Below are 24,366 nucleotides of genomic sequence, written 5' to 3' on the forward strand. Positions count from 1 at the left end.
ATAGATGTTCCAGTACTTAATAACTGAAAAATTATAAACAACATATTATGGCTTAATTCAATATAAACACATATATGGAGGCTGGGCAGTATAAGACTATACAGTTTCATCGAATCGTCCGATTATTTTAAAACAACTTCATACTGCCTACGCTGATTACATGTCTAATATCACTCTCACATCTGTCATATATATATGTACGCTCACACACTTATTCCTACTCCATACTTAATACCTAAAATGTAATTGAATCTCAAAAATTAAGACAAACCATCCTGTGGAACCGCTTTCTTCAACAATTGTAGTACATGACAGTGAATGTTTCTTTAGGACGTTCACGACTTAACTGATTTTTATCTTGAGACTAATGCCATTTTGTGTAAGTAAAAATTAAAGTTCCTATGACATACAAAGTTTGAAAAAAAATTTCTTCCTACCTCGGGGTGTTTTTTGTGACATTTGGACGTTTATTGCGCTCTTGGTAGGAAAAATATTTTTCTCCGCATAAGCGCTATCTAACTAGGACTACTTTTTGTTCAGCCTGAAGGACCTGTGAAGCAATGGCGGTAGTGTGATGAGAACTCTTATTTTCTTTCTTTGGTCGACACCACTTTGTATCTTTTAGACCAAATGTATTTAATTATTAAAATCAATCAAACTCATATCAAGATGATTCATACTTTAAAGCATAAATGTAATTATTGGTTTTATGTTCCCTAGAAAAAAATGTTTTCGTCTGATATCTTGATTATAAAGAGTCAGATATATATAAGCCGCTGGAGTTGTATCGTTTGGCATTGATTCAATAATTTTGGGAAAAAATTTGAAAACAACTTGAGTTAACTTATAATTTTTTTTAGTAGTTTTGTAAAGTAAAGTTACATATTGTGATATAACTATTTTGAAGTTATGTAAGTATTAGTTATTGACATAGTTGAATATGATTATTACTTAATTGATTAATCTGCTAATACAACTAAGGCCACTTTTTTACTAAGTGTAAAAAAATTAATTATACTGTTCAAAAAATATGATTCATCCTGATAAAAAATGAGATACGCACATAATTTTTAAAAACGTGGTTTTTTCAATTTAAAAATCGCGTGTTACATCATTAACAAGTGGGGAAATCCAAGTGCTGTAAAAAATACGATGATATTCGTTGGGTTAAATATTCTTAACTTTCGGTTCAGTTGTTAATTTAATATTCCGGTATTCCGAAATATCTATTGACTTACAAGAATTTAATAGCTTGACATTGGTGAAACTTTAATAAGACTATCTTAGTTTCAAGCTGTAGCAAATAACTATGTCTTTGATAACCACGATATGATATAATATAAAATCGATTATTTCATGGATGACGTTTACTTTTATCCATCGACGTCAAACGTATGAAAGTAGACTTTTGTGGTATGGTATATAAGATTATGATTATCTTCTTACTGGATAGTTAGCTATCCTCGGTACTCTAGCATAGACAGTACGTATGACATTCATGATGACTTCTTTGTTACCAATTTTATTAACAGCTGCTCTGATTTGCACTGGTAAGATACTATAAACTATGTAATATTTATGAATTTTGGTATAAGAACTAATCAAATTTATTTATGTAACTATTATGGGTAAATGTTTTAATAATCAAAGGGAAAAATTTGTAAACATTGCAGTTTTAGGCTATTACAATGAACGTGCATAAATATACGACAATTTTTCCTTTGGAATTCATAACAAACGTTGTATCTCAGAGGTAAAGCAAAATAAGCAAATAAAAAAATTTTACGCGTTTCCTATAAAGATAGAAAATTATCGAAATGCACAAATCAAAAGGTGTTGGACAATATAAAAATATAACCTAGAATTTTCCATGTTTGTGCATTATCTAATATATTTATAAAATTGAGATAAAGTTAAGAAATATGTATAATTTGTTAAGAAAACTAGTACAGACATGCATGAATTAATTTTTAACATCTTGGTTTTTTTATTTTTGGTTATTTACGTAATATAACCTTTAAAAGACCATAAAAATTGACATGCCTTGAAGGCAATTCTAAAAAACTAAGAAGTAACAATTTTTATGGGTTGCAAAAATTTGGTGAAAGCATTGAGATGCACAATTAAAGAATAATTTGTCAATGTATAGACATAACCTTAAAATTTTTGCTTACTTTGGCCAGATTTGTATCAAATAGGGGTAAAACATTTCAGCACACTTGTGATATTAATATAAACGAACAAAACTTATTTTGAAATAATTTTAAAACTAAATAAATTTAAAAATAAACAGGGAAGACACTTATATATTAAAGAAAAAATAATACGAGCCAAAATAAACATTTATCACGAGTTTCAATTTTTATACCATCGAGTCAAGTAATAGATCCTTTCGAAGTTTCAGTTCTGCTGTGGGTTTCGAGACTCATACCTTAGTTTTTTTAATCACTTAATTTTAAAAAAGCCATACGAAAGCCATGAGCTTCAAATCCTTAAATTTAGTTTCCAATTTCTAGGAAAATAAAACTTAAAAATGGGTTTTCAGGATTTAAAAACGTTGCATTACATAGATTATATTATTTTTTTCACGACAGTAATTAAAAGTCTTTTTTAGCCACTGGTTTGAACTTTGGGAACTTTATAAATGGTGATAATGTGGAATCCGATTATATAAGTAAGCTAAGGTATCAGCATCACGTCTACATAAAAACATACTCCAAAACATGCAGTGGTGCTCTTATCGGTGAAAGATTTGTGTTAACTGCCGCTCAATGCGTTAACGATGTCAAGCTCGTCATGGGTATTGCTGTATACGCAGGAACATTCGATATTAGCGAAAAAATGTTGAGGACGGCTTCTCGTCAAACAGTAAAAAATATTTATATACCACCCGGATTTCAGAATTATTCTTTTGTAAGGAAAGGGAAGGAAATTAAGTTGTTTTTGAATGATATTGCCGTGTTAAAGGTAAGAACAGTTTGAAAAGTCATTCTTGGGTGGAAATTATCTGAATTCCTTGTAAAAATTCATGGAAACAATTCCATTTACAGTTGGATAGTAAATTCCATCACCGTAATCCAATAGGCAGCATAAAATTGCCTAAAGGACACATGACATATGATTTGGAGTCCACCCAAGTATCTGGTTATGGATGGGACGAAACTCAAATCGTTAAAAATGCTGAAGGAAATTTAGAAATCGATCGTACGGCTGATGGAAAATTAAAGTGGGCACGAGTAGTTAAAATAGATCATGATTCCCCCATAGAGAATATCATTGAAGCCCATTCCAATGGAAGAACTCGTGTACCAGGCCATGGTCCTTGCATTGTAAGAACCTTTGTTGTCTATTAATTATGGAATAATCAATGTGGTATTATGTACTATGCAAATGTTTTTTATTTAACGATAACTTTGAACTATAACGAATAATCTTTCCAGGGTGATATCGGCTCTCCCCTTAGCGACGGATATGATATTATCGGGATACTTAGTGCATTTAATGGCAATCCAACTGAGTCAGCCAACGACATCGCATATTACACTGAAGTATCAAGTTATTTAGACTTCATCAAAAAAGCCATGAATAATAAAATAGAAGGCATCTACAAGACTAAGGCATCTAAGGCATCAAAGTATGAAAAACTGTAATACAGATTCATTTTGAGCTCGGCTTCTTCGATTTTGTGAATATATTCCGTTATGTTTCAACGGTCAATGGTCAGCTTGGGGTACGAATTAAGTCAAGATAGTTGTACAATTTCTAAATTAAAGCACGTTCACTACTTATAAGGATATATTTAATAACTTAATATTTAATATAGCAACTGATTTTTCCTTTCTTGTTTTTTAAATTGATTCTATGATACTGCTTGGCTTATAAATACTTATAATAAAGTGTATTCATTGGGCAACGGTTTTATTTTAACGTATTTGAATAATTTATTTTCGTTTCTCTTTAGAAATAAACCACACAATACATAATAGTGTGGAAGAAACATATAATTATTAGTGAGTTGATCGATTCATGGTAAGGAAGAAGTACATTGTTGTAGAGTAATCAAGTAGCGGCGAAAGTGGGTATGAGTGTAACATCAGTGTATCCACATTAATTTTTTTCCCTTACTTCAAAACTTTCCGTGCCAATTAACACTAAACGCAGGAGCCAATGTGCATCTGCAAAGAGGTAAATCACCTACAAGATTGCTCGTAGCTAAGGTACTACGATCATGCATGACTCACATACATGCACGCTGGCCCATGCTGACCGGAAAAGAAATCAAATGGAATACTTTTCAAGGCGTAAAATAAAAAGTAACTTTAAAGAAATAACAGATGCAAAAGGTTAACTGAGAACAGCCGCGCTGAGGTTTAATATTAGATATTAGTATATATAGATTGAGTTTAAAAGACGCAATGTCAAAAAAATAGGATAACTTAGAGTTAAGACCTATAGATTAAGCGAGAATATTAGCAAATGCTAGAATCATCACATATGGCTAATACAACCTCTACACGCTACACCATTAGCCAGCAACAATATTACATAAACCTACGAAAGCAATCTTATTGACTTTCAAAGAATTATCCGATTTTTACCATTCATGTTCGCAGGCTCATAGTTTACTGTACAATCCTTGTGTATCGCGTTAACAATTCCATAAACATACTGAAAAAGCCCAAATTGTAATCTTGTTAAAAACTGTCACTGTTTCAAATATAAAGGAAAACGGGAAAGTCATGGCACTTCCCCCTTTTCCTGACGCAGAGATGTCAAGAGAGTCCGCGCTCTTGCCCCAACACGGATAACGAAATTTCCGATTCTCCAGGGCACCCTGAGCCGACTTCCTCTCCTACGACAAGCAGAGAAAATCGTAGTTGACGAAATGCTACTAAAATTTTGAAATACATTCACAATTAACAATGAATGGAAACTATCGGTAAATCTAAGTAAGTTAACAATATAATAGTTCGTGACGAGCCCCCACTACTGTTTCTATAGATATACGTGTTTTAACCACAGAAACCGCTGTTGTTAATTAATCATTCATGATTATTTATTAGTCCGATCAATGCTCACGTGTACAGGTGTAACTAGCGGAAAATCTAGCAATTACTATAGTTATTAATATCTAAAATTAACTACTACTAAGACTATTATTAATACCACAAAGTACTGAACATTTATAAGTTATGATAAAATCTTGTAACTTTTGGATGTAAAAGAGAAAGGAAGGGCACGAGTACGTGAATTACCTTTCCTTCTCTTGACGCATAGAGGAGAGCAAGCCAGATGTGGGATGTGCCAATTTCTGAGTGGCTAAACTAGAGCATTTCTAGCCAATTAAATTTTCGGCTATTGTCTTTTCTTCAAGATTTTCCCCTTGCAAGTTTTCCTGCGTTTTTCAAGCCAGCATGTGACCACAGTCCGCTTCTCGCAATAAAAAGGCCCGGAGGCCCAGAGGAAAATCAGTTCAGAGTTCGACTCGACTCGACTCGGCTCGATGATAGCCCTTCAAAGTAAACTGAGTAGTAAGAGTCCGCCTCTGCTACTTATCTCACGGTCCTCCAGGAGTGCGGTTTTAAATCTTCGATCTCGGACACCTCGCGCTAATTTGCTTCGCTGTCTATTTTTAACCAGAAATAAAAGTTAGTCAACTTTGTATACTAACGTGATAAGTTCTTTTCTTTCTTTTCCTCTCGGTTTCAAACGCAGACGTGTTTTTGTTAGAGTTTGAAATTCGGTATCGGTAAATATCACGTTACGAAATTAAATAGACGAATTACTCCTCACGTAAAGTCTAGGACAATCACATTTACTCCGGATGGTATACTGTTGGATCGTGGATTTCCCAAAGACTCTTCAGTTATTGGTGCGATAAAAGTACCTAAGGGACCTATAAAGGATGTTCTGGAAGGCGAGACCATTCCAGACACGTCAGCATTACTTCCGTGAAGTACTTGCGTGGTAAGAACCTTTATGGCATTTCAAATGAATTATTAAATAGTTAACATAGTTAATTTCACTCTATGCATGTTGTTCGCTTTTCAGGGTAATACAGGCTCTCCTATTGTTGTCGAAGAAAGTATTGACGGAATACTTAGTGCATTTATTAATGATTGTCGCGAGTCAAAAGATAATTTCATGTATTACATCCAAGTCTCAAGTTTTTCAGATTACATCGAAAAAGCTATGAATGATCAAGTAGAAAGCTTCTACAGGACCAAGACATCTAAAGAATAAAATGTAATAAATTATTGATATGAAGTAGTCAAGTTAAGATAAGTAGTTGTAAAATTTCTTTAAAAAGTTCATCTTTGATACATACAAAGTACATACTCTTGAATAAAACATTACATCTGTGAAATATCATTTTTTTCTTTCTTCTTCTGAATCGATTTTATAATAAGACTTGGTCGACTGAATATTTATAATAAAGTGTTATGTATTAACTGGGCAAAGCTTGTGTCTCCACGTTTATGAATAAGTTCTGTTCGCTTGTATTTATGTACGCGAATGACAGACAGAAATGAGAGTGGAACAAAAGAAAAGTCAATTGATCGATGTCATCATAAGAGAAAATGACAGGCTGTAGCAGTTAATTATTTATTTCAAACTGAAGATAAAATTGCCTGATATTTGTGGATGTATTAAAAACTAGACATGAAATATCACACTAATGGTCTGGAATTCAAAAAAACTTTTTTTTATAATCATGCCATGGATTCTTAATTCTATAAAATTTTTTATATATCGAAGGAAAGTTTTTAAGCTATTTTTTAAAAATATTAGTTATTTCAATATTGGCTATTTCAATTGCAGATTTGTGAGAAATAACATTTTTTATAGGATACATGTACACGGTACTTCTTATTTTTCAGTAAAGTAACATACAAATAATTTTACTAGTATTTTAGTATTTTATAAACGCAATTGTCTTATTTAACACATCTGCAGTTAATACAGCAATTTTAAGGGCCCGTGTTACATTTTTTCAATCATTTTATTGAACATTTTTTAACTTGAAACCTTAGATTCCAAGGTTTTGTTTTTATGCTTAATAGAATAAATTGACCTTGCAAAAAATTATTTTCTGTTGTTTAATTGAAACAACAAAAGCCTAATCGTAAGTTATTTTTTTACACTTTCTAACTTGCTGTTGAAGTCTTTTAAAATAGTATCCTTTTTTTTACAAATCTCTGATGCCTCAGAATAAAAAAAAAAGTGGCGAGAATGAGGCACACTGTTTTTCAATTTTTTTAATAACAGCTCAAAACTCCGTTGACTTTTTCTTCCATAAATACAAATCATGCATTGCGCTAATTAATTACGTTTTCGTTCAATTTAACATATAGTATTGACAAATCCATAAAAAATCGTCAATCAGATGATTCCCGACATTTATGTCATAATTTTTATCTTACTCTCAATATTATGTCCTCAGCAGCTTTGCCATCAGAAATGAAAATAATGACCGATCACCTGCAAACGACCCATCATAAAGCAGAATAAGTATTAGATCGTTCATCAGCTTAACTATACGCACAAATCATACAAACGTATCTGTTTTTCAATTTTTCCATTAGCACGATTCGCTTTTCTCCAACACAAAAGCCACATCTAGTTGTGAAAAAAAAAAAAAAAAAAAAAGAGACGAAATAACAGCTTCGAGAACGCAAGAGTCGAGGTATAAAGAATGGCGCTCGAGACGTCTATCTCTTGTTGGGCCATCCATTATAATATCCCAGCGCCCACAGGATGCAAAAACCCAAGACGAAGAGAGCAAACGAGCCCAAAGTCTCCCGCCTCTCGTTTGGCCCGTGTGTTTGGCGTAGGTATAAAAGTCGACCTGATGCCTCGTCTTTTTTTTTATGTCTTCTATAGCCCTCGAAGCTGGTCTTGACAAACGTTAGTCGCGACTTGTCGATATTTCTGTTTCTCCTCACCACTGGAGGATTATTTTTCCGTGACGCTCGCGATACCTGACGATTGGAAATTCATTCATTCCACGCGCGAAGCAACTTTTTTTCCCTACGGGTTTTTCCGAGATACGCGCGATTAATGGGCTATTTGATGTTTGATTGTTTTTTTCATTGAATATCCACAAATTGAGAAAAGCTTCAAGTCATACATGCATTTAATGGTGGTTTCTATTGTGAAGATTTTAATCATGAATTTAAGATGTTAATGTACAAACTATGTGATAAACATAATTTATGTTAGTCTTAATTTCGATTACATCATTTTTCCTACAATTTATTATGAAATAGCTTAATCCTTGACGTGAGTTGTAATCCAAATAGTAGTATCATATTAAAAAATGCGTCTTGGATGCAAATTGATTTGAAAGAAATCTAGAAAAACTCTCAGTCGTCACAAAAAGCAGGAAATTTTTAAAGACTTTTTCAAAAACTTTTTTTTGTAAAGTTTTTAAAATGTTGTTTTTTAACGTTTTTAAAAAAATGTATTTGAGTTGATAATGGATGAATGCATCGGTATCACCTTATATGCAAGAACCCAGTCTTTCCCTTTAAAAAAAAAAAAAAAATGCAGACATCTATCTGATTCGCAGGGACATTTGTGTAGAAAAAAAAATGTTGTACATACCTTTTTCCATTTTCAAACACAACAAAATTCATGAAGATTAAATGCGTCAAAATTTAAAAATTGCATCAAGTGACGCCACTTATCGTATATATAATTTGTTTACCCTCTGACGTAACAATTAACTTAATACATTGTTTTCCACTGTTTTATGTGAAAAAATGTGTCCAATATTTCTCAACAGTTTTCTTTACGAGTCTAAAAAATGTCAATTATTTTAGCATTCTCTTGCATATCGACAGTTACTATATAATTGTAATTTTACACATTTGTGTGTTTTTATAAGTTTGTACTGTTTTTTTTTTTCAATAAAGTAATTAAGTGCAGTTTTCTACTGAAAAAAATATAACGTTACTATTACAATTATTGAATTTTGTCGTATTTGTTACTAATTTAACTGAATAAATGTATGACAAACATTTTTTATGTGAATCATGAATATTTTTCATATTTTGTCCAACCTTTGGTTTTGTCAGCATCGTAGCTCTAAAGCTATAGATTTATTACCGCACACTAAATCATAAGAGCTGCATAAAATGTACATCTAGTAATCAACAATTGGGTTTTAAAATGAATCGCACAAATAATGAGTTCTCTTTACACTTCCAATTTCTGGCGTACGAAAACACAACAATGTAATAACAAAAAATGTCCTATCAGCTCGTAAATTTTTCATTTAGTGAAAAAATTCACTTCAGAAATGGATTTCAACATTTTTCAAACAGAAATAGGCTTGTTTTTTTTACTTGCAATACCAAAACATTATAAACTCTTGATAATTTATAAACTGTGTTCTTAATCATCTAAAAAATTAATTGGAAAGCCCTAGTGAAAAAATACGTACATGTATGCGTATTCTCAAAGACGTATGTGATCTCGCTCGGTTTTCAGTTAAGATTGCGAAGCCATGCATTTGTCGTTCTAATCCTTCGCAGTGTAAGATGCCTGGGGGAGAGATCACACAGTGATGCCGTTGACTTCGCACATTTTTATCAAGCTTTTGACTCCAAGGCAATTGAAAATTTTCTCTTTTTTGAAGTAATGATGATTCTAGTATTATTTACAATACTAATGATTATTATACCTTAGAAAAATCAAATAGAAATGATATTCCATGTATGAATTCGATTCAGCGCTACAAACACATAGACTGGCGTATCCCAGTGTGACGTATGATGTCAGAATTAAGTGGTATTTAGATAAAGTTGTCAATAATTTTTTTGTACAGAATCGTATGTGATAAAGCCCATACAAAACTTGCTTGTTAATACATACTTTTCCACAAGTACTCTCTTAACTAGTTGTATAATATACTAACGATAAGTAAGTATGGGAAAAATTGCGAGCTTATGGAAGAAATGACAACCAGATACTATTCTACAATAGTAAAAATAGATATCTTATGTGGATAGTATTTAATAAATAATAAGGTACGTGAAATGCAAATAATTTCACGATCACTTATCAATAACTTATTTTATTTATGAAAGCCATTTAATTAGAGACGATACTGACTGAAATAAAAATAGACGTACTTGAGATATTTACATTAATAAAAAAAAATATATACATACATATAAAAAAAAGTTTTGTTAAAAACTTATTTGTAGTCATCCCTACTCAGAAACTAAAACATGAAATATAAATAATACAAAAAATCTTTGAAATGAGACCACCCTATCGAATCATAAAGTTGTACATCTGGGCTCTAAGTTAGTAAAAAATTTTAATATCTTTGAAAATTGTAGAGATTAGTTTAGGTCAATAACTCCTTGAATCAATACTTAAAATATCATTTTTTTGTATGGGTACTTCAGTTTTTATGCAAGTACCGAAGTACCTGTGACAAACCAAAACGTGATTTCCTACAATAAATTACTTTTTAAAAATTGGTGATTGGAATCAACATCAATTTACGGTGGAAATAATATTTGATGTTGTACGTATCAAAATATTGTTTGAATTATATTTAAAAGGAGAAAAATTTAGTTTTCTCTTAATAAATAAAGCAACAAAATCGATGGGAATGATTCAAGATTTGAATAAAAGTTTTTTGTACATTTTACAAAATATTTTTGAGATCGATTGAAAATTTTTCTACCATTCAAAACAGGAGACAACAATTTTTTTTCACAAAAAAGGGCTTAAAAAACTTTAAAAAGAATATTAAAATTAGTCGATAGATTTCTAGGGTATCAATGAAGATACATGTTTGACAGATGTTTTCCAAGAATGACATATTTCGATTGCCTACACGATAGAAAATATTTTTAACGAGTTTTTAAGAAAAGTTGAGCTACCATCATAATCAGGTTCATTTTTTGAGTTATGATTAAACCAATAGTTGAAGTTATTTCCTAACTTGAATAAATTTATCACGACGATTAAAAGTTGAACAAAAATCATCTCTTATTATTAGAAGCAGCTGTTTTTGAAATAAAAAAAATAATTACGCATAAAAATTTTAGAATCGAAAAGTCGTTGAAACGTTAGGTAATAAGATAAAAAATCATACTATTAGTATTATTATTTTTGAACTGTTATATAAAAGAAAAAAAAATATTGACTTAATTTATACTTTGAACCATTAGTATCGGTTAATGAACTCTACACGAAATATTACACGCGCACGCGCACACACATACACAGGTAGGTATTTTTCCTAAATGACTTATTTTTATTAAGTACATGTACTATCAAAAATATTTCTCATATGTTTTCAAGGAAGTATCACTTTTATGATTCCAATAAAATTAGCAAAAAACAGCTATTATTTCGTCTTCCATTATAGTGTAAATTATTGTAGTGTCAAATTCCATAAAACAGCGTACTAGAAATTAATTTTTCACACACTATTATTGTTCGTCAACCTTGTTGCTTCAAAAGACAAAACGTCACTCATTTTCATATCACACCACCTCTTGGTTGAAAATATGACGAAGATACCTCAAATAAATTGATAACTTTTTCCTTCAAAAGCCCTGAAAATGACATGTGTCCTGCGTAAATAATTCCATTGAAAAAATTTTTCTGTACCAATAAAATCGCCGATTTTCTGCATATCTCCCCACATATTACTATGCACACGCGTAATACCAGCATCCGAGGCGAAAAAAAATAGCAAAATAAAGAACCCCACCACCGCCCTCTCGGTTACAACTCGGAAAAGCGAACTTTTTCACGCACGCGTAATCTCCGACATAAGTTCGCCAGAGGAAGCGAAAAAAAAAAGAAAATCAGTGTAGAGCGAAAAAAAGTGGGGGATGATAATAATTCGCTGGCGGAAAAATTCGCGGGACTCTTTTTTCTTTTTCCTCCTCCCGAGCCCGCCTCGGGAAAGGATGAGGAAGCCCCTCTAAGACCCGGATAATCTGATCATCCGCGAAAAGCAGGTCGCTCTATCTTCGAGCCGGTACCTCTGTGGCAAAGGGGAAAGAAAAGTACGAGCATCTGGTAAAAAAGCCATCGAGCACTGGAGCCGGGGTATGCGATGATGCGTGTGGGGGGGGGGGGGGTACCATTCTTTTGTCATTTTGTCATTACGTCGCTATGAATGAGGTTTCATGGGAGAAAAAAGCTTCGGACTTGGGCATCGGAAATCGTGACTGCATGTGTATGTACATATAGGGATGTTAACATTTGAGGAAAATGTTTTTTTTTTTTTTTTTTTTGCTTTTTCGCGGAAAAAAGTCAGTTTTGGAATAATATTTCATTTTTCGAGTCATTTGGAAAATGTAAGGACGTTTCCGGATTTTTTGGTAAAATACTGAAGTTTTCATTTAAAAAATAACCATTTCCCTCGATTGCATTGAAATACTACTATTAATTAGTAATAAAAAAACATAAATATTCAGTACGACTGATGATACCACTTTCGCTACCCTTAGAAGTCAGCTATTTACATATTTGAATTTCCATGTATTTTTAATCACACAAGACTACGTGATGTAAATTTTTAGTGAATAAATAATTTATTCACGTCCGAGAAAAAATGAGACGAAAATTGTGATGCGGATTCTTTCGTTTCTTTCATTTCTGTTTCGTGAATCGAGAGAAGCAATATGTAATTAATTTATATCCGATCCACTGAATCTAAATTAAAAATTTCGTAATTCTTTTTTTTTTTTTTTTTTCAAATTTATTGAAAAAATTCTAATTACGTCTTACGTCTTACCCAATCGATGAATCCAATTTGGTTGAAAAATATTAATAAATATTCAAATAGGTCCTCACCAACAAAATTGTTCATGTGTCGATTTCGTTTTATTTTCAAGTATTTATTTATTTCTTTTTTCATGCAACGTTCTTGAAACGCATGAATGTTGTAATTTTTTACTCTAAAATTTAAAGGTCTTTTAATTGTGTAAAATAATTTATTGTTGCCAACTAAAAATCATTAAAAACATTGAAGCCTATTTTATATTTGTAAATATTGCTTGCTCTATTAAACAATCGCGATAGATTGTGTTCAATAATTATTCTCATCATCTTTACCGAGCAGGGAGATAACGACTTGACAATATCAAAAAATACTATGAATCATTTTATAAAACTAAAGAAACTAACTTTTATAATTGTTTCCCGACGTACACGCAAGCGTATGGCACTCGTTGTTTAGGTGTACCATTTGGCAATGAGATAGAAAAAAAAGATCAAGGATCAATAATAATCACCATTGACATTTCGAGCTCTCACTAAGCTAGTTTAATGGAAAACATATACAGCTATGTCGTGGAACCTCGTTTAATAAATATTATTACAAAATTCATGCCTGTCTTACAGAGAGCTGAGTTTTTGCGCGTGCAGCCAGTACGCACTTATGTTCTGTTTTTCATTGCTTTAGATAATATGCAACTCGAAAAAGAATGCTCGTTTTATATCGAATCGCTGCATGAGTACACAGCATTCAAGTTATACCTTTTGTAATTCGTTTACGTATAATGCGACCGTAAAAAGTTTCACATCAACAACCTAACTACTTTATTTCCTTTAGTCATAGTTTGTAACTCCTATAGTGAAGAAGACAATTGTAACAAGATCGTCGTACACTTTTATTTTCTTTATATTTCTTCTTTTTTTCAAGTTATTCAAAGTGAGTATTATAGTATAGGATGTTTGTGTTAAATGTCAACAATATATCTATCATTAAAAATTCAACTTCAAGCTTGGCCTTTACTAAGGCTTAAATCATGAACACTGTCATAAAAAAAAAGAAGCAAAAAATACAAACTCTCATGTAATAAATCATCGAATTTAATAAATAAACTTTTTTTTATACTCGTTCAAGACACTTTATCATCCCAAACATCACGAATGTACATCTGCTCGAAAAAAAAAATCACTTTATAAAACAATAAAAATTTCCCTACTGTCATTATCTACCTAATTAGGTGAACATCACCCACATAAGCAACATCTCGCGCCTTCAGCGTCGAGAGAAAAAAGGTAATGCTAAAGTAGACTCGACATCGGCAAGGAAATCCTATGTATTCTGAGGAAGGTAAGCAGGTGCGCCTCGCTGTGCTGGTGGCTGATATATCGGCTGGGCGGTACGCTGCTGGCCTCGCTTACGGTAGACCTTCATACCACTACCGGACCCTCCACCTCCACCACCGCTACCACCTCGTCGATACTCCGTGGCTGTAATAACAATAATTTCAATGTTTCATTTACCTAACTTTTTCTCCTGTTTGAATTATGTTACACTCACAATTAACATTGTTCTGGTTGTGCTCGAAACGGGGAGGTCGGTTGTTCGAGCGATGATCCGACCTTCGGTTATTGTCTAGTCCCAAACTTGGCATCTGCACGTTCTAAAAAAAGTAAAAAAACGTTAATACACGTTACTGCATTTTAATCTTTAAGATTCAGTTGCAAAACTTACATCATCCGTGATCGGTATACAGTCCAACTGGAGAACTTCTTCGTAATTGTGGAAATCTTTGAACTGAACAACGCACGTGGTTTTTGATACCGCCGTCACCTCAGCGTTGTAATACTGAAACAATTACAACATACTGAGTGTGCAGTCTCGATGATAAGTATAAAAAAAAAAGAAAAACAGGTGATCCAACCAACCATATTGTCTTCCCAATACTTTGCCATGCACCTGTCGCCAACTCGCCACATCCAGGTGCCGCCTAACGTCTCGTCATTCCTGTTGCTGTTGTTGTGGAAACCACTGTTTTTGTGGGTGTTGACACCAGGCATACCCTGAAAGTCCACGTTGTCATTCACGGAACTGTAATAGCGGTTTTGCTGCTGATGCTGCTGAGGCACCTTCATACTTCTGTTATCCATCAAACTGGGCTGGTAAAACGAATGATCCATCTCAGGTGCCCGATAGTTTTGATTGCGACTGTTGTTGACCACTTTAGTCTGGTAATCCTGGTGGTTCTGTGGGTCGCGCAAAATTTCATATTGAAATTTTAAAAATTAGCTTCAAAAAAGGTCTTGACTTACCGAGTAGTCCTGAAGATTCTGCTTAAAAGCACCACCCGGAAAATCGCGAGGCGTGACAGAATCTTGTCTGTTTTGCGGGAATGGTGGTACCGTTGGCATCGAGTTTCTGAATTCGCCCACCTGGGGGAACTTGCTGTACGTACCGATCGGATCGGGCTGCTGCTGCTGGTAACTAGAGTAGTTCTGGTTCAAGTTCAGATTCTGCATGTCCTGGTGCAAATTTTGATTCGAGGATTGATTGCGCTGGAACCTTGGCGGTTTATTTTTCTGAGAGTACTGTCCATAAGGTTGGTTGGTAGAGTTAGTGTTATTGTTTGGATACTTGTTGGATCTACCTTCGTCCTGGTGTCTTGGGGGAACTTGGTAGTTTCTACTGCCTTTTGCATTTCTAATCAAAGATAAATGAAAATGAAAAAAAGACCTAAAATCGTCGCAGAAACATAACATGCGATACTAGAGTTCTTACCTGCCACTACCAGCACCGCCACCTCTGCTCGATTGAGAGTAATCGTTGCCCCTGGAGTGGTGACGTTCGGAATAGTTGTCCGTCCTGTCTCTTCCATGAGAATCTAAAAAATGCGAGTTGCTCGTCTCCATCGTTTCAGCCTGCGCTGGCAGTTTGTCTTCGAGAAAGTCAAACAATGATATTTTGCCGCTACTTGGCTTCCCTCCCGCCTCTTCTGATTTTTTGTCACCACGTTTGCTTTTTAGCTCGCGTGGTTCTCTAGCATTGCTGATGAAGCATAAATATTTCTTGTACACGAGAGAAAAGAATTTGAAAAGATCTTAGAGTAGACGTGAACTAGATTACCTGTTGGACTTATTGTCAGTTTTTAGCAAAGATTTGAGGGCTCTGTCAACATTGTTTCGATTTACTTTTAAGGCGTATTCAGCTTGTTCTATCGTGAAGCCTTGATCAACAATTTTTTGAACGCTGTGATCTAAAAGCTGGGAAAGACAGTTTGTATCAGATAAAATAAAAATAGATTCGTCCACGTAGTACAAGTACAGCGTCTTAAATGTGTACCTGCTTATTCCCACCACCAAACACTTTTCTGCTGCCCTGCTTTGCAGCTTCAGCTATGGCATTTTTGCGTTGAGCTTCAAACTCAGCGTTCTCTTCGCTAGGCTTTTCTTTCTCAGACAAAGTTTTCAAGTTCTTTCCCTGCTCCATTATTTTGATTATCTTCTTGCCAAACGGAATCCATGGCGGTGGTCCGCCTTCCTCTACGGATCTTACTCTACTGTGTGAAGCCAATTTCTAGAATGATATTGATTTTCACAGGTTGGTAAGAAATACAAAAATTGTATGTCTAAGGTATACATACTTTGTTTAGTTCCCACTTTTCAACCATATGTGATACTTTTCCCCCAAGAACTTGAACTATATCTTTTGGTGACAGCAAAATGATCCCAGATAAAAAGGGAGTACTTTGCTTTTTGATTATCAGTTTCGTTCCTGGAGGTGTATTTAAACTAAAAATAGTTCAAGACAAAGTTAAGCCTGTGGACCTTGGCTGTTTTCAAGTGCACAAAATTTTATTGCCATAACTTTTACCTGATGTTGGATATATGTTCAATTTCAATGGCTTGATAATTGTTTTTGCCATCAGTCAGGGAAAACTTGAGCATCCTGGGAGCCCCACGAGACTCCTCGTTGTATTTTGGTGCAGATATGTTGCGCAGCTTTTGTATCTGCACAACCAAATCACTCTGCAGGTAGCTTCCTTCACCGCTCCCAATTTCTTTCAAGTCGCACTGTTTACAACACGATAGATTTTCCATTACATCATTGTTGTCACACACATTTGAATTTGAAAACACCGCTGGGACTATATACTTACGTCGACTGCACGTTTTATGACTTTGTGTACGTCGGTGATGCTACCATAGTCAGTGGCTTTCTCCAAACCCTGCTCCGTCAGGTACCTAAAAAGCAATAACAAAGACTATTATGCTCAATCCTTGTAGTAAAATCCAAATGGCCATCGCAGAAAAATTTTATGCCAGCAGCAATCTCTAATACAAACGATGCTCCAACAATAATTGATAGAGCACTTTGTCGAAGCAACAGAGCCAAAGTACATCTCATCAGCCAAGTGGTGGACAACCTCTCTATTAATAATTATGAGTCATAAACAGAGTAAAGTAACACTCACCAGCCGTAATCACGTAGCTGATCCATAAGTGGCACCGGCATCCTTACAATTGAACGTACACAGATAAGAATGAAAACATAAGCCAAAGGCTAGGTGTGGATGCTCCAAGTTATAAATACGCGCGAGAGCTCAGCTCAGCTCTCGTCGTCGTGCAGGGTCTTGGGCCCCGGGCGCAGCATCAACTCATCCGGTGGCAGCAGCAGAAACAGCCAAGTGCTAGCGTTCTGCAACTACTACTGGTGTGCATTTGCGTCAGCTGATGACGAAAACAGAGAGAGTCTTGGAGAGAGAAAAAAAAGTGGAAGAACGGTGTGTTGTTACAAGCTTTCCGCTTTCTGCTTTTCACCAACAGCCGCCAACTATAATATACACGTCTAATATGTATTTCGTTGTCGTCTGTAGTCTAGTCTCTCCTGTTTTTGGTTAGAACGGCATGGCACGGTCACACTTTTTATTGACGTATGTGGGTAGTTGGGTTTGTGAGTAGTTGAGTAGTGAGTACTGGACGTACTGGTCTACTGGTAGATTGTAATTGTACATATACTATGTAATATGTATGCGTACATTCAGTATTTCAGCACATTTTATACATAACATATCCATACATTTATTGTCACACACACGATGCTGTAACTTCTTGCTTCTCTTAATACCTCTATAGAAGTAGAACTATATAGAGGCTACACTCTCAATGCGCGGGTGAAATTTTATCGATTAAAGGGTTGGCCAAACCTTTAATTGTTTTTCTGCATGTATACAAGTTATAAGCAAACAATTATATGTGATACAATTCTTACTTATATCTTAATACCCTTACATAGCGGACATTTTGGCCTATTGTTATTGTTAGACACATAGACACATGGACGAAGTATGCACACACACACATGGCCTTCTGCCCCTTCCCTTCTGCTACTTCTGGTCGATGGCAGAAGTTTTGGTGACTTTACATGTAACTTACATAACAGTTTTCGTAGAGTTACAGGACTAATTCAAAAATATGACCGTGAAAATTCACCCTAAAAGTGTATTTTTAGCACCAATATAAAAGAACGATTCAGGGATTTCAGGGTGCGATTATCGTGTAATCTATGAAAAAAATTATTTTATTGTGATAGAATTATTGCATTTGCTACTATTAAAGAAAAAATAGGCAAGATAAAACTTTTTGTCGGCATTAAATGTTGTGACATCCGTAAGATTATGTGAGTGACCCAGCTTACCGACCATCGTCTTCGATGTATAAAAGTTGTAAATTGTTATTTTACAAATTATATTAAGAACACAATATGTTGTAACAATGATTTCTTACTAAAATGTCAGTGAATAATTTTTTTTCTCAGTTTAACATATTATTTAGAGATTTTTAAAACCAAAGTAAATTTAACCTTTGCCGGGGTCTTCCAATCTTAAGTAAATAAGATTGCATGTAAGGGCTCGGGCACATGGAACCGCGTAAACAGCGCTCAGAGACAAAATATTTTTTCCGAGGATGCAAGGTTTAAGTTGGTAGCACCTTGCATCTCCGATTCCAGTTCCCAAGTCCAAGCCGCTCCCGTTCTAAAGCGCGAGAATTTGAATTACAATTTAGACACTTGAAAAAAAAAAAAATGTATAATCATAGGGAAGCCAGTGCAAATTGCATTAGAGAGCAGTAATGTATAATTTATAAATATATTTGTATAATTACTAATACATAACCTAATATTCGATTTCAATGAGGCTCTTTTACCGTCAAGCTTGAATCAGATGGTGCCAGGGCACGTCGCGGCTGTCATGGCCGTTGCACTTACACACCGTCAAATTTACAGTAGTGTATTGTGTCTGTGAGCCTATCTGTGTGATGAACAAAGCATAAGACATAACCTTTGTAAATGATTGCTGTTGTTTGCAGACGATTTTTGTTTGCATTTACGTTTAAAGATAGTAGGAAAAATGAAGTGCAGTGTAATATCCTGCGATAAGAAAGTGCAATTAAAATTTCCTTCTGATAGTGTGATAAAAAAAAGTGGCTCGAAGCAATTGGGAGACCAATCATTAGTAAACAAATACATAAATAGCCTTGTAAATATAAATTAAAATGTACACTTACCTGTCCACGAGTTCTGCTTTTCTTCCACTGACTCTTGCTCCTTTCCCTTTTAAAAGCTTCTTCAATTCTGAAACTTTTAAGATCCCATAATATTCTTTCTTGTCTTCCTTATTCATTTCAAAATTTCAAATATTACGCTTTACCACTACACTTTAATTTCCTATGTACATACAATACTGAAAAGTAATGTTGTGTGAGTGAGACGGCCATAACAGCCGCGACGTACCCTGGCGCCATCTGATTCAAGCTTGACGGTAAAAGAGCCTCATAGATGTTAACCATAACTATTTTTGTTATTTATAAAGTTGCTATTATAGTACAGGAATACTATATGATCTATAGTAATAATAATAATGATAATTATAACAATAAAATTATTATTACAATAATAATAATAAAACTTAATATGATTACTATTATTAATTACTGAAATGACAAAATATTGTAACTACTCGCATGGAATTCTCAATTTTTTAATTTTTGTTCTTGAAATAAGGATTTGTCATTATAATATTCCGAAAAATTCAATCCCAAAAATAATTAAACCAAAAAATTGTGTATAACAAGACTATTATTTTGTTAATTACAAAATGATACGCAAATTTGGCTCGACAATTAAAAACACTACTTTGTCAAAATTTTTGTTATTTACTTACGAGGCTTGATGAAGTTATTTTAAAACAATAATCTAGTTCTTTTGATCTCTAAGTATATTACTTCCTATACAAACAAATATATCAGTTTTTCTGCAGCATACCAGCGTTAGACATTTTCTGCCATTTTACTAATTATAAACCAGCCGCAACGAATCTTGAAGATATAAAACAAAAAGATAACTTTAATTGTACTGTTTGCGGCAAGTCAACAATTTATCTTTATTCTGAAAATCTACCTTTAAAAGTGTAAATATGTAGGAGGTCGATCACTCAAAAGTGCGCAGCACAATGGTATTTTTGAAAAATGTATACTTTCATTAATAGGTACTACTTGATGTGATAACTGTTTCTTGAAACACGGCTAAAATATAAAATAATAAATAGGCCTCACCACGTGATCTAGACATATTTTAAGAAAAAACGTGAAATTTGTTAATCCAAGTAAAAATAAAAGTTTTTGCGCCTAAGAAAATATATTTATATTGTTACCTACGAGGTTGTACCAAAGTTATTGTTGATTCTGTTAATTTCAAGTAATATTTTTATACTTTGGTGTAAAATATTTTGCCTTTACTCAAAAAAACCCAACTTGTAGCGATTAATTTAAAACTTATGTGTGTTTTATAACCACACTTGTTTTCTTGGATGACAAATGGATTGATTGTACGTTTGTATATTAAAGCATATATATTTTTGTTATCAGTACAACAGTCATTGTACCAAATTATACGAAAAATTAAATAGCACAGCATGAAATTTTTATCAAATGTGAAACAAAAACCAAAATCATAAGTAAAGTGGTAAAAAATTTATTTTAAAAAAATATATACATATATAAATATTAGACTGTTACAGGACACGTATTCATGACAAACTGTATCGATTGTAGAACTTAATTGGTTTTAAAATTTTGCAAAGACTACTTGTGTTACTAAAGATGTACATCATTTTGAAGCAAAAAACAAATTGCACCAAATCTTACATGTAACAACATACTTTCCAAAGAGTCTTACAATACAATTCAATTATATGACATAGAAAATCACATATTCTGTTTTACAAAAAAAAAATATATACATATATTAAGTACATCGATCTGTACCGATTTAGTTCTCTTATATTTACATACTATATACAAATCATGCACAATGGGTAAAACATAAAATGTCCATTTTTGGCAACGTGGTCAACAACATTGGGAGACCACTGCTTTGAAAATATCAAAAAAAATCGGATGCTGGGTCGACATTAAATCTACAAAATCCGGCTTATTGATGATATTCTTCGCATTAGTCGCGATAAACCGAAGAGCCCTGTGCCTCAACCTGTCGACGTCGTGTCTATCCGCGAGGACCATGTACTCGACAACGTTGTCGGCGCTCACTTTTTTCACGAGTTTGTCCACACACATCTTTTTCAGCTGCTCGATCTGGTACTTGTCCGCCGCGTACAAAAGGTCAACGGCCACGTCACCCAAACCCTTGACCTCCCCGGTGTACATGAACCGCAGCATTTCCCGCAGAGTTTTGTACTCAATGTCATCGACGTGGATGGTGCTCGTCTTCTGCTCCACCATCAAAGTGCGGAACATGCTGGCGAACACCGGACTCTTCACCGCCAGGACGCACCGGTGGGCGTACATCATTTTACCACCAGCCACGACAACCACGTCGCTGAACTGCTCGTTGTCTAGGAGCATCTTGTAGTCGTCGAACGCCTTGGCTTTTTGCCGCAACAGAGCGTACTTCTTCGGGTGTTCGTCCAACTCCTCCCAGTCGCTTCCCGAATCGTCGTCCTCCTCGACATCCGTCGTCAGATAAACGTCGACCTTGTGGAACCAAAACTCCACCATGAACACCTGTGGCCCGGCCCTCGTGTCGAAGCAATCGCACTCCAGCATCGTGGACTCGCTCGACCATTCGGTCCGTGAGAATTGGAAGCTCCGCGTGCCCGTGTTGTTGAGGAACCGCACTTCCACGTCGCCCTCGATTTTTTCCTCGTTTTTTAAATTACAATGCAATATCTGTTCGTATTCCGTTTTTTCGGAAGACTGTGCAAACGGGAACGATTGGGTGGTCAGTTGGAGCTGCCACTTGTAGCCCAGACAAGGGTCCTTGAACACTGGCGACACTACTCTCCCGTTTTGGCTGATGTCGCTCAGGAATACCGTCCACCGGTAGTGGTTCAGTTTCTGACCGATCACGCCGGACGTGCAATCGGTGTCCAAGTTGAATGATGCCATTTTCTTTCTTGTATTGAAATCGCACTGCACAACCAGTTCTTGGTCAACTGTTTGTTTTGGTATTCTTTGACTGATGCCTTTGCGATGATTTTCAAAAAGTGAATATTCGAGGTGATACTCGTGGAACAGATAACTATTCTTTGACACTAACTTATTGTGGAGAACATAAGCTACGACTGATGCCTTTGCAATGATTTTCAACGTACAAATGTAACGAAGTGAAAATGGATATTTATCATCGTTCATTTAGTTGGTCGTTAATAGCCAAGTCGGTCTTGGGATTGGTCAGCTACCTGATAAGCGCTTAATGAATTTGGCCCCGGGGCCTTTCTTTTAGACCTCCACGTGCGCTTTCGCTATGAGGTGGCGTACAAACTTCATGCGAGAAATAACGTCAACTGTTAGTCCGAATTCGCTTCTCGACTTTCTATGCGTTCATCGACAACTTTCTTCATGGCTATACTGATAAATGCACATACGATGCAAACAGACCAATCGTTATATAAATATAACCCAAATATAGACCAATATTTGTCACTACTTAATGCAGTTGCTGGCAGGTATAAAAGGCATCCATCAATACTTAAAATAGTAAAAAGGGGGAACTATTCGGAAAAAAATTAATGAATCAAACGAAAAAAAAAAAAATTGTCAATTTATTGTTTGCAATGGTAAAATAAAATTTAAATACTTTTCTTATGAAATGCAAGTGCCATCCTGTTAAATGTTTAGTGATGATTGTTGTTGTATCTTGCAGAGTATGAATTTTCAAGGTTCCACATATAATACAGAGTGGATAAATCTAAGCACTTCTTCACGTGAAAGTGTTGTATTAGTTATGATGTGTGCTGCCAAACCCATTGTAATAAAATGCGGTCCCCTGATACATTTGACACTCGGCTCTTATATTTCCGTCATTAAATCATCCGTAGTATTTACCAATATTGTTCGATTTATAAAATTCATGATTACATTTTTGTTTGCAGATCTTGAAAGTATGATATTACATTTATAACTTACTGAGAAAATCAAATCAGTGAGTCGATAATTTTCATTGAATTTTTAACAAGCCACAACATCACAAACCAAATTGTGCGTGTGTTTAAAAAAATGAGTTGTACTTATTTAAAATAAATGTATTACAATTATAAAATTGATGCTGTCAACAATTAATAAAAACCCCTCTAACGGCTTGTCATAAATATTTTTAAGAAATTTTCTTTTTTTGAAATACGTTTTACATGTAACCACAGTTAAACACAATTAAAATTAAAAATCGATTTCTTCTCCTACGTGTTAACAACGTCAGTGGTCTATAACAAGCCATGAGTCATTTCATTTTACGTCACTACGTTGCTGCCTAATATTAAATACCAATTAATCTTGGATCGAAAGTAGCGATGAGGAACGACTTGTACTGCTCCTCTTTATTAAGACATTTGAACACCGAAAAATATGTTTATGTAATTTATTGAAATCGTGTCGTTAATTTATTACCAATATTTATTGTAAATATTAACTTCAAAACTCCTTTTTACTATTTTAAGTATTGATGGATGCCTTTTATACCTGCCAGCAACTGCATTAAGTAGTGACAAATATTGGTCTATATTTGGGTTATATTTATATAACGATTGGTCTGTTTGCATCGTATGTGCATTTATCAGTATAGCCATGAAGAAAGTTGTCGATGAACGCATAGAAAGTCGAGAAGCGAATTCGGACTAACAGTTGACGTTATTTCTCGCATGAAGTTTGTACGCCACCTCATAGCGAAAGCGCACGTGGAGGTCTAAAAGAAAGGCCCCGGGGCCAAATTCATTAAGCGCTTATCAGGTAGCTGACCAATCCCAAGACCGACTTGGCTATTAACGACCAACTAAATGAACGATGATAAATATCCATTTTCACTTCGTTACATTTGTACGTTGAAAATCATTGCAAAGGCATCAGTCGTAGCTTATGTTCTCCACAATAAGTTAGTGTCAAAGAATAGTTATCTGTTCCACGAGTATCACCTCGAATATTCACTTTTTGAAAATCATCGCAAAGGCATCAGTCAAAGAATACCAAAACAAACAGTTGACCAAGAACTGGTTGTGCAGTGCGATTTCAATACAAGAAAGAAAATGGCATCATTCAACTTGGACA

General features: G+C 34.5%; 2 protein-coding genes across 3 annotated transcripts; one reads left to right on the top strand and one right to left on the bottom strand.

The window, feature by feature from the left end:
• Positions 1–2,796: 2,796 nt before the first annotated feature.
• Positions 2,797–3,650, top strand: LOC149373220 (uncharacterized). The gene is made up of 3 exons (XM_089597780.1): positions 2,797–2,967; positions 3,051–3,329; positions 3,441–3,650. Exons 1-3 carry the CDS (start codon positions 2,797–2,799, stop codon positions 3,648–3,650), a joined length of 660 nt encoding a protein of 219 aa, XP_089453906.1.
• A 9,640-nt stretch (positions 3,651–13,290) lies between these two features.
• On the bottom strand, positions 13,291–18,080 carry Tdrd3 (Tudor domain containing 3). Of its 2 annotated transcripts, none has more exons than XM_089597699.1 (12): positions 17,226–18,080; positions 16,911–16,995; positions 16,625–16,824; positions 16,395–16,542; positions 16,094–16,327; positions 15,878–16,014; positions 15,533–15,799; positions 15,067–15,454; positions 14,683–15,000; positions 14,489–14,602; positions 14,315–14,408; positions 13,291–14,244 (listed from the first exon to the last, which is right to left on the bottom strand). In XM_089597699.1, exons 1-12 carry the CDS (start codon positions 17,264–17,266, stop codon positions 14,087–14,089), a joined length of 2,184 nt encoding a protein of 727 aa, XP_089453825.1. In that variant the 5' UTR covers positions 17,267–18,080; the 3' UTR covers positions 13,291–14,086. The 2 variants fall into 2 exon arrangements, with proteins under 2 accessions (XP_089453825.1, XP_014214829.2); XM_014359343.3 differs by having other exon boundaries at positions 14,315–14,417; positions 17,226–18,079.
• Positions 18,081–24,366: the final 6,286 nt, after the last annotated feature.

This window comes from Copidosoma floridanum, unplaced genomic scaffold (assembly GCF_036245765.1).
Source record: "Copidosoma floridanum isolate Cflo_tuat_1 unplaced genomic scaffold, Cflo_Japanese_pri ptg000035l, whole genome shotgun sequence".
Taxonomy (NCBI): domain Eukaryota; kingdom Metazoa; phylum Arthropoda; class Insecta; order Hymenoptera; family Encyrtidae; genus Copidosoma; species Copidosoma floridanum.